We start from the raw sequence: 14961 nt of genomic DNA on the forward strand, positions 1-14961 counted from the left end.
TGTTCAGTGTTAACACTCGCCGAGAATTCTCGCGTCGATCAAGAAAAACAAAATGGCGTAGAAGCAAGCGTGAAGTAAATCTTCCGATTAGCCAAGCCTGGCGGGTAAACGTTTTTTCGAGGGCCCCTTCGCGCAGGCCAGTCATTTGCCGAGCTGTCGAGAAGTGGCACAAGTGTCAGCGAAGTTGTTGAAAACGCGACGACGTCTCGCGGCCCGACCATTTTCCGACGCGTCTGAAAAGCCGGCTCTTTAATAAAGCAGGCATAGTAAGACCGTCGCGGGGGTACACGTTAAAAATGCGTTAACAGCTTGTAACGAGTAGCCGGTCGTGTCAGTGATCCCTGGCCCGAGAAATCTCGGGGATCTCGGTAGGTGTCGTCGACAGGTATTTCACCTTCGCGGCGCGGCGCGGCGCGGCGGGGCGGCAACGAAAGGGGCGAGGGGAAGGAGCTTCTTCTTCGCGGTGCTCTTGTCTTATCTGGCGGATCGCCGATCCGTGGGACCAGTCTTTCAAGAACAGACCGACCGAGAGCGCAGAAGGCTTGCGCGGTAGCCATCCGTCCCTGCCAATACCAGTTTCTTTTCCCCCATTACCAGCCGGTTAAGGAAATTTGTAATTTTCCGATAATTGAGAATACGTTCGCCGCGCAGATATTACCATAAAATGGTAATTACGCCCGTAAATAGTTACATGTAAATTGCTTCGAATAGAAAGCCTCCTAGCCTTCGGTAGCCGAGCGTATCTGCTCCAAAAGGCAGTCCAGTGAACCCTTTTTGCATGAAATCTGGTTCAGGGACCAACCTGCAAGGGAATAATAGAACATCGACTGCCACATTCCTTCTACGTTGCCAAGAACGAATACCCAAGATCGCAGCACCGGCTGCCCTCTGCTAGCAAGCTCGTGACACGAGGTTGCCATCAGAAGTACCTCTAGCAAATCTGTAGTAACCTTACTGTCCAACTTGATTTTATTAAATTTTGTAAATACTTGTTCATATACATCCTCGATAACATAGATAAACATTTGTTCGTTTTTGTCAATTCACGGTGGATTATTTATTGCCGCACCTAATAGTAGCAGGTACTTACGATAATTGTTCGGTACCTTGAAGAACAGAATCTACATTCCTTGGGAATAGATTTTCTAGAATCCATCGTAAAACCTGGCCAAGTATCTGCAACGATAATGGTAATCTAGGATGCCGTCTTATCTCGATTATTTGGAACGAATGTATCTCCTGGGGAATGCAAGCGGGAGATGTTGCCGTTCTGGTGGATTTATAACGCTGTCAAAGTATTAGCGGCTAATATTCCAGACCAATACTCGCCGTCTCGCGCATTCTCCGGCCGGTTTCATCCGAAAAGCCAGCGGTCCCGATTGCAGACATCCCCCGAGGAAAAGGCGAACGGCCGCGGCCGGCTGAGGCCTGCAGACTCTGGGAGAACGAGCGCAGACTGTGGAATTCCCTTTTGCCTTCGGTAACGTTCGACAAGCAAAAAGAGCGACTGGAAGCTGGGAAACACAGAGGGGGAGCGAAGATGTCAAGCCCTCCGGCTACGGCGGAGTCATTCTAAACTAGTGTCTCGTTCTTTCTAATGACTGTCATTTACCTGGTGTCATCCTCGTGTCCTGCAGCATCCGGCAATCTACGACGGGCCTTCATACTGCACGTAATCTTTTCAATGTCCGGGGCAAGATGGATTCCCGGCGTCATTAGGGAGCATAAAGTGTCTTTCTTTCCTTGCTCGTCCACTTCCCCGCCCCTTTCTCCCTTTCGTCTTTTCCGTCTGCTCGTGGAATTTGCTTCGACTCCTCCGCTCCGCCGTGCGCCGCTTTTCTATCTCGCTCTCTCTCTCTCTCTCCCTTCTCTGTCTCTCTTGCTCTTTCTCTGTCTCTGTCTTTGTCTCTTCCGTCGGCAATGGTGCGCCAGGTGTGGTCATTAATTTCGCAGCGCGACGGAAAAAGTTCGCGGGAACCGAACAAAGGTACCGAGGAGAGAGCGAGCGCGAGCGCGAGTGTTGCTCGTTGCCCCTGCCCGAGGCTGAAACGCAAGATTTTTGCGGTACAATTATTCGCGAAGGTGAGCCGCCGCGTCGACGCTGGAATTACTATAATTCTTTCCCGTCGACGACCGTAGTCGAATTTTCCGAGCGTTTTGCTTTTTGATCGCGCCAGACTCCTCCCGCTGGCAAGGAATGCTACCCACGATTCCGCTTACGTTAGAATTTCCAGCGTGCACAGTCTCTTATTATGCGAATGTGGATCGCGCTTCGACGATCAAACGAGACTTTACTTTATTTCACTTTGTACTTTTTACTCCAATTATCCTTCATTCCGGATGCACACAATGTTTTTTCCCCGTTTACTCCACCTCGACTGCGAGGCTTTATGCGCCTCTAGCAGATGCTCTTGCACAAAATCTAGCGGAATACAAGTTACAACGCATTTCAACAAAGATCTTATATTCTTCTTTATTTCACAATGTTATTTGTTTTATGCGTTTCTATATGAGCGGATTAGAATCATAGGTGCAAAGCACATTTTCCTCATTCTAAGAAACTAAGTGAGTTATTATATGTATGTATTTATTTCTTCCTGGCCAAATTTATTGTTTTAGTATAGAGTTCAATTATTTTATAGTAAATTTATAAATTATTTTATTTGTCTTTCTAACATTTTGTCATGTACAGATTACATGTTAAGACAGAAATACAAATTTTCGATAATATTACTCACACTACTGTGGTTCTAATCCACTCATGTAATTCCTAGTCCCGTGATTTGATTCGTAGAAACATTTCATATATTAAAGTTCCGCTGATAAAATAAGTTCTTAGAAAACTAACACTTCACAATCTATTGTTTCATCACTTCTACGTTTCCGTTTTTCTCTAGCTCCATTTATTAAATTTAAATATATAAAAACTTATATCTGCAATTTTAACTAAGGATACGGTTGATCAAATTATGCGATTAAACATAATCTACAAATTGTTGATACGAGCGTAAAATATGTCTAATTTTATTTAATCGATTTTCGAATCTTACTCTAAGATTATCACATTAGTCGCACATTTAATTCAATTGAGTTTTTCACTTCAACAAGATTCAATGATTTCGCATAAATATTAAGAGGCTAATACAACTTAATTTAACATGCAACACGTATAGAATTCAAACACCCGTGTAATGTGCAAAGCATACGTCAAGATATTAAGATATACATAAACGTTGGTGCCTCTAAAATTTGAAAAAGAGGATGTTTAATCGGAAATTTTCATTCCATGCGGTTAAAACTGGAAAGATTGAGAATCTTTATTGCTTGTAATTCAGACCGGAGACGGCTATTCTATAAAGGCTACCAGCTGAATGTTATTGGAGCAGGAAAGTGGCTATTACCGGAGAACAAGATTTAAGTACGTCGTACTTCAAAATATGTACTGAATTGTAGCAGTCTGCAACATAACATCACGCAGTCGAATATACAGTCCCGAACAAAATGATAGCTATTATTATTTTACCATGAGTACTGAAAAATTTTTTAACTTTTGTAAACCGTATATTATAAATGACTTAGTATAACAAACGTGACAAATAAGAATAGCTTATTTTACTTCTTCAAGCCTTTAATATTATTACTTTCCGTTCTCTGTACATAGTCGGATTGAACCATAACTTAAATTTCCTTTATTCTAATCGCTATGTTTATATAATGTTTGTTAGAATTCAAAAATTCTAGATCATCCTCGGGGAGATAAAAATAGCATACACCTGCTATCATTTTATCCGGGACTGTAAGCGATGGCTCTCGCGGAATAAGAAATATAATTACGACCGCTAGCTCTAAAACCCAAGTACGCTGCTCACATAAACGGTTCATCTTACCTCCGCGAACGATCGTTTTTAAAATGAATGCAATGACCTATTACACAAGGTTATTCAGCGTCTGAACATATAAAAACTTGATCTTGTAAGTACAACTTGTCGAGGAGCTGAAGGTCGGAACTTTGAGAGGCTATTGTGAAAAGTGAACGTACGAGATGTACCGTGAATGTCCTTTCTTCGTATATACGCGGCTCGGCGATCGTGTGTGGTAGATCATTGAATTCATCTTCGCAGTGACTGCCAGTCTATTTCGCAGTATGGAACTAAATGCATTTTGATTCAATGGAATTGTCTACACAAGTCCAATGTCTACAGGGCATTCTGAAGATTTACCGGCTTGTCAAATTTTATTCGTACCAGAATTGTTACGAATGAATATTTATCTAAGATAATGATCCGAATGAATTCCGTTTAATTGAATATTATATTCGAATGGCAATTATTTATTATTCGTCATAAATTATTCTATCCATTTACTCGAGTTCAGGACGTAAATTTATTCGAATAATTGTGGATTGTTTTGGTTTTTACGTAATCTTGTAAGAATATATTTATACGAGTTACATTCAGGACCTAGGATGCTTAAGGAATCATACATGTAAGATAGACTGGTGCAACATTTAAAGAAAAGTTAATTGTAAATAGTAATATGGAAGAAATAAATCGATAAACTATAAAAATAACACTACATTTTATTTTTGTTCAAATTGATTATGTATAAATAAATTCTTAATCCAATGTGTTCTTATTCGAATAAAATTTGATTCAAATGGACTCTAATACGAATAAAGTCTTATTTAGATCAATTTATATCCAGATAAATTATTATTCAACTGGGTATTTATTCGATAATGTGAAATAAAGATTTATTCATTCACGTTAACGTTTTATCCGTCATCCGAATAAGATTTTGTCCAACCCTGGTTCAAGCACGTTTGGACCATTTTATCAGCATCACCCTCTGTAATAATGTAATTAACAGACGGCCGATGCCACCGGATATTCGGGCCAGTACTGTTTTCGTGACAGGGAGATTCGCTTTATAGATAAGGAAACGGTCACTTGATCACTTGTTGACCAATTGTCGTAAGCGATCGCAATTTGGCAAATCATATATGATCTACGTTAGTTTAGTCTTCAGCTTCGGAGATAAATCGTAAAGAAGAGTATTGTTTCAAAATATTTATTTCCATTTTGCATATAACAGAATGAATCACTAACGCATAAGAAGAATTTAACAACACTGTTATATTATTCTCAACTTACCAAAACTAATATAGCTAGCACTGAAAGACACATTCAAAAATTTCTCATCAGCTGCTTAATATAACAATATTTTATATCAATATTATTTCCTTACTAATATTCGCGAGTATAGAAAGCGAGGTTTTTAAAAGTAGTCAGATATTCTATTCACGTTTTCGAACAAATATACATTAAGATTGCCTACCAAAGTATCTGCATTGAACAATGGACGTCACAACTAACATTGATCGAAAGGATTAGGCTTCCGACGCACGCATAAATTGATTCTGCGGAACTATATACTACACAATTACAGCGTATACTTACCCTAATAACAGTCAGGTCTAGTGCAGACGAAAATCAATCGGAAGCACTGAAACCGCCATCACCGCTGCCCCCGCAAGGCATTTCATGGGACGCGGTCGTCTCACTACAGGCATGTACGTAAGTTGCAGCCGGCGTATCATAATCGAAACTCGGGTGCTATACACACCGGAAACCGTGCAAACCCGGTGGTCTCGAGCACCTTTCGCCATGCAGCCTAGTCTCTCCTGTTGTAAAAATAATTGTCGTTATTAGGGACAGCCGCGATTTCGAGTGATTTCGCGGCGCGGGAATCGCGGCGAGAAAGTAATGCTGCCCGGTTTACGTAACGGAAAAGAAGAGGCTTATTAACGCCACTGAATCCAGGGTAAACATTGCATCGCGAACGCGTACATATGTACATACGTGTGTACCCGCGTCTCCATTCTGGGCAAATGAATCGCGCTCCACTTTCTGCGCCGACTGGCAATTCCGAATCGCGAAACAATAGCCGCAACAACGATCCTCTGCTCCAGAACTAAAAGCATCAAATTATTCGCCGCGCGTAAAATTACAACGCTCTGCGACTGGCTTCAACAACCGTTGCTACGCTGAGTACGTGCGCCACGATAAAAGTGAAATGAATACTACGGTCAAAAGTACCGGATCTTTTTGCATTTCCTTGGACAGCATTGTTGGGGGAAAATACGTGTGCGGATCCTTGTGGCTAGAAACTCTTAAAATTAATAAAGTCGAGACAATTATTTTACAATTTGTTATAGGAACAAAAAGCTTAACAAAAGTCTAATCGTATTTTTCAATTATGAAAGTATTACGAAAACAACTTGTGACTGTTTATCACAAATGATAAAAGTTACATAAGTCCTATCTGGCTTTTATCAATATAACCTTGAAAGAATTAAAAATATAAAAAAATCCTAGTTTCCCATCAACCATGATTAATAGATCACAAATATTTATGGAGGATGACTTTATACACGGTCATTACGGCATAATGATGAACAGAAAAATGTTTTAAATTTCTTCTGATATTTTTAATATGGAATGCTTACAAATACAAGCTCCTTGCAAGAAACTAGATGAAAATGTTTTAAATTTCGCTAGTATTTTGACTATTTTATGTTCTCCTACCCATTTTTGTACCAAGTACTTACGGTAACGGTGAAACAGTAGAGCTTTATTGCAGTGTTTTCTTTATTTACACAGGTCCGGTGGTTCCTCCGGCACGCCCAGTGCTGTCATGGTACCATCGACCGGTGGCGGTCCTGGGAATCCCACAGGAGGTGGCAGGATGGCCGTCATCGGTGTGACCAGGAACGTGAGGCTAAGACGGCGGGGAGCGTCAGGATTCGGCTTCTCGCTACGCGGTGGCCGCGAATACGCTGCCGGATTTTACGTGAGCGATGTGCAGCCAGGAGGAGAAGCCCATCGAAATGGATTAAGGGTAAGTCCGTTGGTAATATTCCCTGGGCTGTTACTACAGTCGGTAAAAATATATAGCCGACTCGTAAATCTTTTTTTTGTTGACCACAAAACTGTTCTACAAGCTTTGGAACGAATCACTTCGTAGAATTTGAATGGGAAAGGTTGTTTCGTGGCTGCCACCGAAGTGCCGAAAGGGTCTTAATGCATTCTGTTGGATCGTATTATTTCCATAATATAAGACCCAGTTCTGTGTTTATAATTATTTTCAATAAGGTAAACAATAACCTGGAATTTTTAACCAGAATTTTCTTCTTAATGGATCTTTGATGAATCCCATTTGTAAGTCTCTAATCAAGATTCAACAAAGCCCCTTGTGTACAATTAGAAGAGAAATGAACTGAAACTTCTTGGGTTACGAAATTTCCTGTGAATTCAGACAAAGACTGACAAGCCTTTAGCGCGCCAAATTTTTGTAGTGAAACATCGTTCTAAAGTGCGAAATAGTCTTTACAGTTTTTGGTAAAACCCGAAGAACACGTAGTCTCTTGTTGGCGACCTGTAAACAATTCAGTTTACGCGTACCGTGACGAATCGATTTTGCCATTAAGCAACCAATCCCCGCTCTATTTCGCGTAGTTTCACCGGCTGGTTGTTGCTTTCAGGTCGGCGATCAAATTATAAGGGTGAACGGGTATCCGGTGGAAGACGCCGTCCATCAAGAGGTCGCGCTACTGGCGAAAAACCAGCAAGTACTCGTCCTCAAAATTCAAAGTAATTATCACGTTCCTGCTATTACTTATGCTAATCGTCGGCGAACTAATCGTCAGCCGATTTACCTCATTATCTAACCAAACGTTTGTTTGCTTCGAATACTTATTGGTCATGCTTGTTTCTTTCAGGTGTGGGAATGATACCTGTGAAAGAGTAAGTACCAATCGATTAATGAAACAGTGCGGTTATTAAACCGGTTGATTTTCGGAATACTTTAAAGAGCATTTTATGATTTGCAAAGCAACCCGAACGATCCTGTCACCTGGCACATGGTACAACAACAACAGCAGCAATTGCATTACAACGAGACCGGCGTTGGTGCTGTGCCCAGCACCGAAGTCAGGATTCGGATCCTGGTCGGGGAAAAAGGACGATTAGGCTGCGGTGTCTGCAGAGGCATCGTGCCTGGCCTCACTGTTCAGGTGATTGAAGATTCTGTTAAAAATTGGACCCTGTTCATTTTCAATATACAGAACCTTTCATAGAAAAACTAAAATTCTCAAGGAACCAAAAATATTCGTATTTGATGTATATTAATTTTCATTGCTGTAAGGGTAATTTAAATTTCTGTTCCTCATATTAATGGAAACTAGACTAACTTTATGTTAACTCTTTGTGCTGGATGCCATGATGACTCCGAATCTCAAATAGTTTTTCACTATCGACAATTTTTTGTAAACATAAATAAATTTGATAATATTAAAGAATATTTTGGATAGCGATATAACAATTTTTAATAATGTCTCAGAGTTACCACTCGAGTACAAAGGGTTAACATCTATTTAAAAACTGTTCTTTCTACGATCTAAACTAACCCTGTGTGTTAACATTCATTAATTATGGGTAATTTAAAATTTTGTTCCTTATACCATCTACACTATGAAATCAGTGTAAAACTCATAGATTGATTGACTATACCCGATAAAAGGTTTAATAGTTATAATTTTTAGAATTTAAAATAATTTCTAAGAGATTTAAATCGAACATTGAAAAATTCGTGTAGCTTGATAACAAATTTTTTTACATCGACTATTGAAATTTGTTGCAAAATATCTTGGGGACATTATGGAAACATGTAAATCATGTTCTTCAAGCTTCACTGAATTTTTCTTGTTCAGTGAATTTTACGGGAAGGTATAATCCGCGGAAGTTTATTAATTGATAAGGGTAACGATGTTAACGTGACGAAAATTGATTCAGGGTACCAGAGACGACGGACCAGCGAGAGCTGCAGGGCTAAAAGCCGGCGATGTGATCGTTTGGTGCAACGGACAGCGGCTCACCGATCTTCCGTTCGAAAGAGCTATCGAGGTAATGAGAAGCTCCGCCATTCTCGACCTAATAGTGCAACGACCCACGCCAAATCACCTTTACGACTGTCCCGAGCCGCTGTGGACCCGAGGCTCGAGTGGCTACGACTCTGAAACGTCGAGCGTAGCTGCGGCCAGTCCACAGCCGCAGCAGAATTCTTCCTACTCGCCGCAGCATCAGCACGATGCCAGAATGCACCATCGATATCCTCGCGACGATGCCTGCAACAGAAACGGGAGGTTAGTTGCGAAGAAGATGCCGTGGTACCAACGCAAATCTAAGAAATTACTTGGGTTCCATCCCTTATCATTCCAGTCGGCATGCCAACTGCGGAGAAGCTAATGCATCGGTAGCACTACCGCTAAAAAAATCTTGCATTTTAATCCTTTGCATTCGAGTGATGACTCAACGTCAAAATTACCATACCATAACTCACAGCAATATTCTTTGAATTAGATTCATGTAAACGAAGTCCTGCGTTGCGGAAATTGAATAGCGATACGTGCAAAGGGTTAATACGTTCTTGCGTATTACTTTACAATACCTAAATATCTGACAAGGGTTAATTATTTACTGCTATGTTCAGTCTGCTCTCGCAGAACATACAAAATTCGTTAATCCCTACCGGTGTATGATTGGAAAGACGTTAATTAACGGAGGTAGAACAATTGCGAAATTTAATATACCGTAGCTAACGGTTGTAGTACCTTAAGACCAGTAACCATTGTGCATAACTGTAGTCAAGAAGGTTCGATTAAATGTTGTTTCGGTATAGAAGCGAGACCGGAGGGCCGGCGTAAAGTATCAGCTGCGCGGCTTTACGGCTCCGGATACATATCTTTCTCGTTACACGCTGTTATCGAGTGGCATCGATGGATTTACTCCGAGAGAAAGTCGTTCTATTAATAGGACATTTCGCGATAATAATCTCGGTGTATCGAGCACGACGAATTCTTCGCGAGCTCATGAACGTGCATCCTGTGCTAAGCTACCGCGGTTAATCGTGCTTCCTTGCGGCGTTGTTTAATTGGAAATTAGAAAGTAGCACGTGTAATCGCCGATGAAAACTCATTCGACCGTGTGTCTTCGGATTTTCTAGGATCTGCTGTCCGCTGGCCTTGTCCACGAGCAGTTGCAGTTCAACGGAATGGCCGCACGCTGACCAGGTAAACACGATAACCATGCGACAACAAATCAACTAAACAGTCATAGAAACATCAACTATTTTTTGCTCGTAGCATCAATTAGAAACACGTGTAATCCGTAAGGGAACCAATGAAGTTCGTCTATAACAATTAGAAATTCATAAAAATTCGAAGGAAAATTTCTATCGAGAATAATTCATTTTTGATTCAACGCTTATATTAATATCATAAAAATCTATCAAATTCACAGTCTAGTGGTAGCACATCTTTGCTAGCAACGCTATAGGTAGAAACATGAAGTAAATGCAATGTTTATATACGAAAAAAGTAGAAATACTTGGACGTATTAAATGGCATAGTTAAAAATTGATTGCACAGTCTCTTGTCAGAATAATGCAGCAGTTAAAAAGGACTTGAATTGTTTCGTAGGCACAAGAATGGACCCGCAAGCCAAACAACACCACAGTAATCCGTATCAATCAAAACCAGAACCAAAACCACAGGCACATGACCGGGCCAGGTCACCCAAACTCGCGCAGCTACGACGAGGAGATCGACAACGAGCCCCTCTACGATCCCGTGGCGCCTCGAATCGATTACGAGGTGCACGATTTCGACGCAAACCCTCGGGACGAGGCAAATCGTCGATTAGCTTACCGCCGGGACAGCTGCAGACAACAGGAGTACATCTACGACGGTCCGACCGACGACATTCCTCCGTATCACGGGTCCAAAGTAAGAACAGAGCTTTCTTTTAGCTTATCTTCCAACCATGACCGGTTTTCACCAATGCGAACGTTACGGAAATTTCGTGGCGGATAATTGATAGACGTTGAACGGGCGCTTTCTAGATACAGTGTCCACGTAATCGTCCGCGATCATCTTATCGGATTAGCTTGACGATTAACGCACGGCGCACAGCTTCGGTGCAACTCAATTGAGGATTGAAACGATCGCGATGCTGTTGCACGCGAACTAGCTTAATGATTTTAGTTTTGGTTCTTGTAGGAAAACGGCATGCAGAACGAAGGAGAGAGGAAGACGGTAACCACGGTAGAAGTGCATCAGTCTGTCTGTCCCCCTGCACCCCCACCGCCGCTATCTTACAAATGGCCAGCAGGTTTGTCTCGGATTCGACAATTTTCCCGACCACCGTTTGTCCAACTTCCTGCAATATTTAACTGAGATAATCGCTGTAATAATATTGAGACGAGAGTACTTTTCTAACTAAATGCGAGAAAGCGTAATTTGTTTCATACGATTAGACTGTTGGCGTAACCTTATCACGGACGATTGTATAAACACATCCAGGTGTTCATTTCTCGAGGACAGCGATAAGATTTAACGATTTAAAGAATCAGCATGTGGACAATGAAATGACCGTCTGAGCAAAAAAATTGTATAATAATTCTACAAAGAAAATTCTCCACGCGCCTTGTATTGTATAGAGTATAGAGCAGTGGAGCTGGTTACATAGGATGACCAATTGTTGTGCTTTGTTTTACGGCATAATTTTTCCTAATTGTATCAAATGAAAGATATGTATTTATTAAAAAATGAACAAAATAAAAGAATGAAAGAATTTGATATGTCTTATTCGATAATTATGGAATTAATTGCGCCCGAAAAGAAAGATAGTTAAAGACACTGCGATTGGTCAACCTCGTAGTAACCGGCACCAGTATCCTACTGCATTAATTATTGAACATTTGCTCGAGAACGGATTCGAGAAACGCACAGGTCTTGCTAACTTTTGAAAATGCGAATCATAAAGTAACGGTAGAACGATGTTTACGCAGAGGCGAAACCAATGAATGCCATGGGTGTGCAAATGGGCAGCACGATGTCAATGGGCAGCACAGGCTCAACGGAAACAGAATCGAGCCTGGAGTCGTCTTGCAGCAAGGACTCCGCCTCGACCTCGTCGTCATTGTCAACGTCCTCCTGCGAGCCACCGTCGACAGTCTCTTACGGCTCGGTGATGGCAGGCACAACCGGGACCAATAAACCCAATGACATGCCGATTACAACGCACCCGACGCAACGGAATTGCGCCACAAGGACATCGCCGATCGCTTGCACCGACTTGAACACTGCCATAACGCAAGAATTGCAGAGGCGGGCGCAGCAGGTAGGAGCGCAGTATTATCCGTTTGCGAGACAAACCAGTATGCAGCTTGCAACAATTCCTATGAATAAATTACGAATGTATATTCAAACATGAATTTCTCTTAGCCGAAGAATCGGAAGCAGTGAGATAGTTGTATACTCGTGGTGTACATTCTTTGAAATCCGCATCGTGGAAGCTACCCATTCTATTTAATCTATTAAAAACCCGCAATCTATTTGAAAACACGAGCTATCTCTATTAGATCAAGATAAGCAAACTCGTGTATAACTAATTCAAAACGTATCTACATGTTACGTGGAAAGGGATTAGAAAATCGTAAACGAAGAATGTCGAAGATAGGAACGTAACATTCAGAGATTTTGATAGAAAGAATGGTTTACGATATTTAATATATTAACTTTATCACATGTTTCTATCCACTTCCGATATTGTGTATTACTGTAGTAGGGTTTAAGTTCTTGTACTTTGGACCTTTTATTAGTCCTGAAAATGTTATCTCTCTGCTTTTGATGTTTAATCGTCGTTTTTATAGCTATTGCGACTGAACAGTCCATTTTTACGTTTAAACTATTTGGGGTTAAAATACGTGAATATATGTTTATCTTCGCTTCTCTTCTTCGATTAATGTCTACAAAAACGAGGCATAAGTGTGACAATAATCTCGCTTCAGCAGGTCTGTTAGATCCTATACTGTTAGTCTTCGAATGTTCGCTATCAACGAAGACACGAGTCGTAAGTAGAAATTTCTACAAGATAAGTGAGAAGAACGTTGCATAGGCAATCTGCACAGCGATCATTGCATTAAATGGATAACACAAAGTCCATTGATCTTTTCGCAACAATTGTGCGACATACTTTCAATAGTCTATTTCGCTTTAACACATTGTCTGAATCATCGCTATCTCGACTCTTAGAGTACTTGTAGTTTGAAAAGTGAAATTATCAGTCATTCACCAACTTAGTCACGCTTTCTTGTGTGGTGTTAAATGCGCCTGCTTGGCTTGTTTATCTCTTCAAGAATCATTCTCTGCAATCTAGTATTCAAAACCAAAGTTTGCATGCCTATATCGATGGTGTAGAAACGGAAAGCAGTTTTAGCATCGTCAGATTTCATTATACGATGATAGTACAAGTTTCTGAAAGAACGACTCTCTTCCTTTATTTACGCTGGCGTTTACGTCATATTTGGAGATAACGTACACCGAAATAGATATTGTCTTCCAAGAAACTAAACTCATCGTTGCTACCTTACTCACATTATCGCGAAATTATCGACGTTGCTGTACATCCAATTGGTTGCAACAATTTCATTGTATTTCATTTCCGATACCAGTATCAATGTATCATTCACAATATCGCCGGTAGAATAGATAATCTTCTCTTTTAACTACCTTTCTATTAGTATTATAATCGTCGATCGTCGGTACACGTCGCGCATCCGTGTGTTTTCAGAGGAGCATGAACGCCGCCAAAGCTGAAGCTATGAAAGAGAAGGCGCAGGAAGCGCGCAAGCCTCAAAATCCGGAAGCCCTGAGGTCACAGGAACAAAAGGTTACCCATGATAAGGTATTTAGACTTTTTTTACATTATGAATCGTTACTATGTATTAAACTGCACAAGCCGAGTTACGATAACGTTATTAAAATACTTGTATACAAATTAATTATGTTCCTATTATCGTAATTGTATAGAAAAATCTTATCGGGCTATTTAGAATAACTTTTACATACGTATACATAATCTGTAATTGAAATCAATCATCATCTTAAGTTCATTGTCCATTTCGATAAATCTTGGTTTTCAATTGTGTGGACAATCTTGTTCACACAATGTATCAAACGACTTTTACATGAATCTCATCAACGTTTGATTACAAATCTTGATAAGGTTCTTAAATTTTTCAATTTTACGAAGACTGACGATATCAACTATTTATGTAATAATTATACTGTACATGACAAGTTGCAATCATATTATTAAAACACTTGTATAAATCTGTTGGGCTGTTTCAAGTAACTTTCATATACATATACGTCACCTGTTATTTAAATCAATCGTCGTCTTAAGTTCACCACCCTTTCTGAGAAATCCTGATTTTTAATTGCGTTCGCAAGTGCCAAACAACTGTTTAGTAAATTAAATTTCACACGAATCCGATCAGCGTTTGATTACTGATCTTGTTTATCGCGTACAGATTCGCCTACCATTTACTAATTAGTACGATCAAGCGCGAACACGAAAAAAGGAAACGTCGAGAGCGATCTCTATACTGTAAAGATCCGCAGCAATAATGAGTAGAGAGAGCCGAACTAATTAAAAATTAATGCCGCGATGTTGCAAACGATTGAACTTTCGTGGATGAGCCGCTGAAACGACGATATTCACAGGTGGGCTCTCGACGGTGATGCTCGTGCCGTTTATAATCGTACGGGGACGTAGCGGGCGATGCACTTGCAATTTCACCGCGTTCTTGGTCCGTCTTCGATCAATTCCGTTCTTCGCTTCCAAATCGAAAAGTAAAAGTAACATTAAGCGGCGACGATAATAAAACCACATTTGAGCGAGTCGGCTGCTGATGAATTCTCGCAATTGCGCGGCTCAACTACAACGTTTCGTTCTGTTGCAGTTAATGGAGGAGTTCAAGCGTGCTCACCGGAAGATGTTCAACTCCAACCAGCAGAAAGTTCATTTCTCCGATCAGCCGGTCGAGCAGGTAAGAGAA

The 14961-nt window shown here is 40.7% G+C and overlaps 1 protein-coding gene across 1 annotated transcript in view; it reads left to right on the forward strand.

Moving 5' to 3' along the window:
• Positions 1 to 14961, forward strand: part of LOC144476025 (uncharacterized) — a 67388-nt gene that overhangs the window by 48276 nt on the left and 4151 nt on the right. The window contains exons 2-12 of the mRNA XM_078192545.1: positions 6663 to 6900; positions 7544 to 7652; positions 7781 to 7805; positions 7894 to 8074; positions 8853 to 9202; positions 10063 to 10129; positions 10538 to 10843; positions 11117 to 11228; positions 11908 to 12239; positions 13692 to 13805; positions 14866 to 14952. Coding sequence (XP_078048671.1) covers positions 6663 to 6900; positions 7544 to 7652; positions 7781 to 7805; positions 7894 to 8074; positions 8853 to 9202; positions 10063 to 10129; positions 10538 to 10843; positions 11117 to 11228; positions 11908 to 12239; positions 13692 to 13805; positions 14866 to 14952 — 1921 coding nt within the window. The remainder of the gene's footprint in view (positions 1 to 6662; positions 6901 to 7543; positions 7653 to 7780; positions 7806 to 7893; positions 8075 to 8852; positions 9203 to 10062; positions 10130 to 10537; positions 10844 to 11116; positions 11229 to 11907; positions 12240 to 13691; positions 13806 to 14865; positions 14953 to 14961) is intronic.

This window comes from Augochlora pura, chromosome 10, assembly GCF_028453695.1.
Source record: "Augochlora pura isolate Apur16 chromosome 10, APUR_v2.2.1, whole genome shotgun sequence".
Lineage (NCBI taxonomy): Eukaryota > Metazoa > Arthropoda > Insecta > Hymenoptera > Halictidae > Augochlora > Augochlora pura.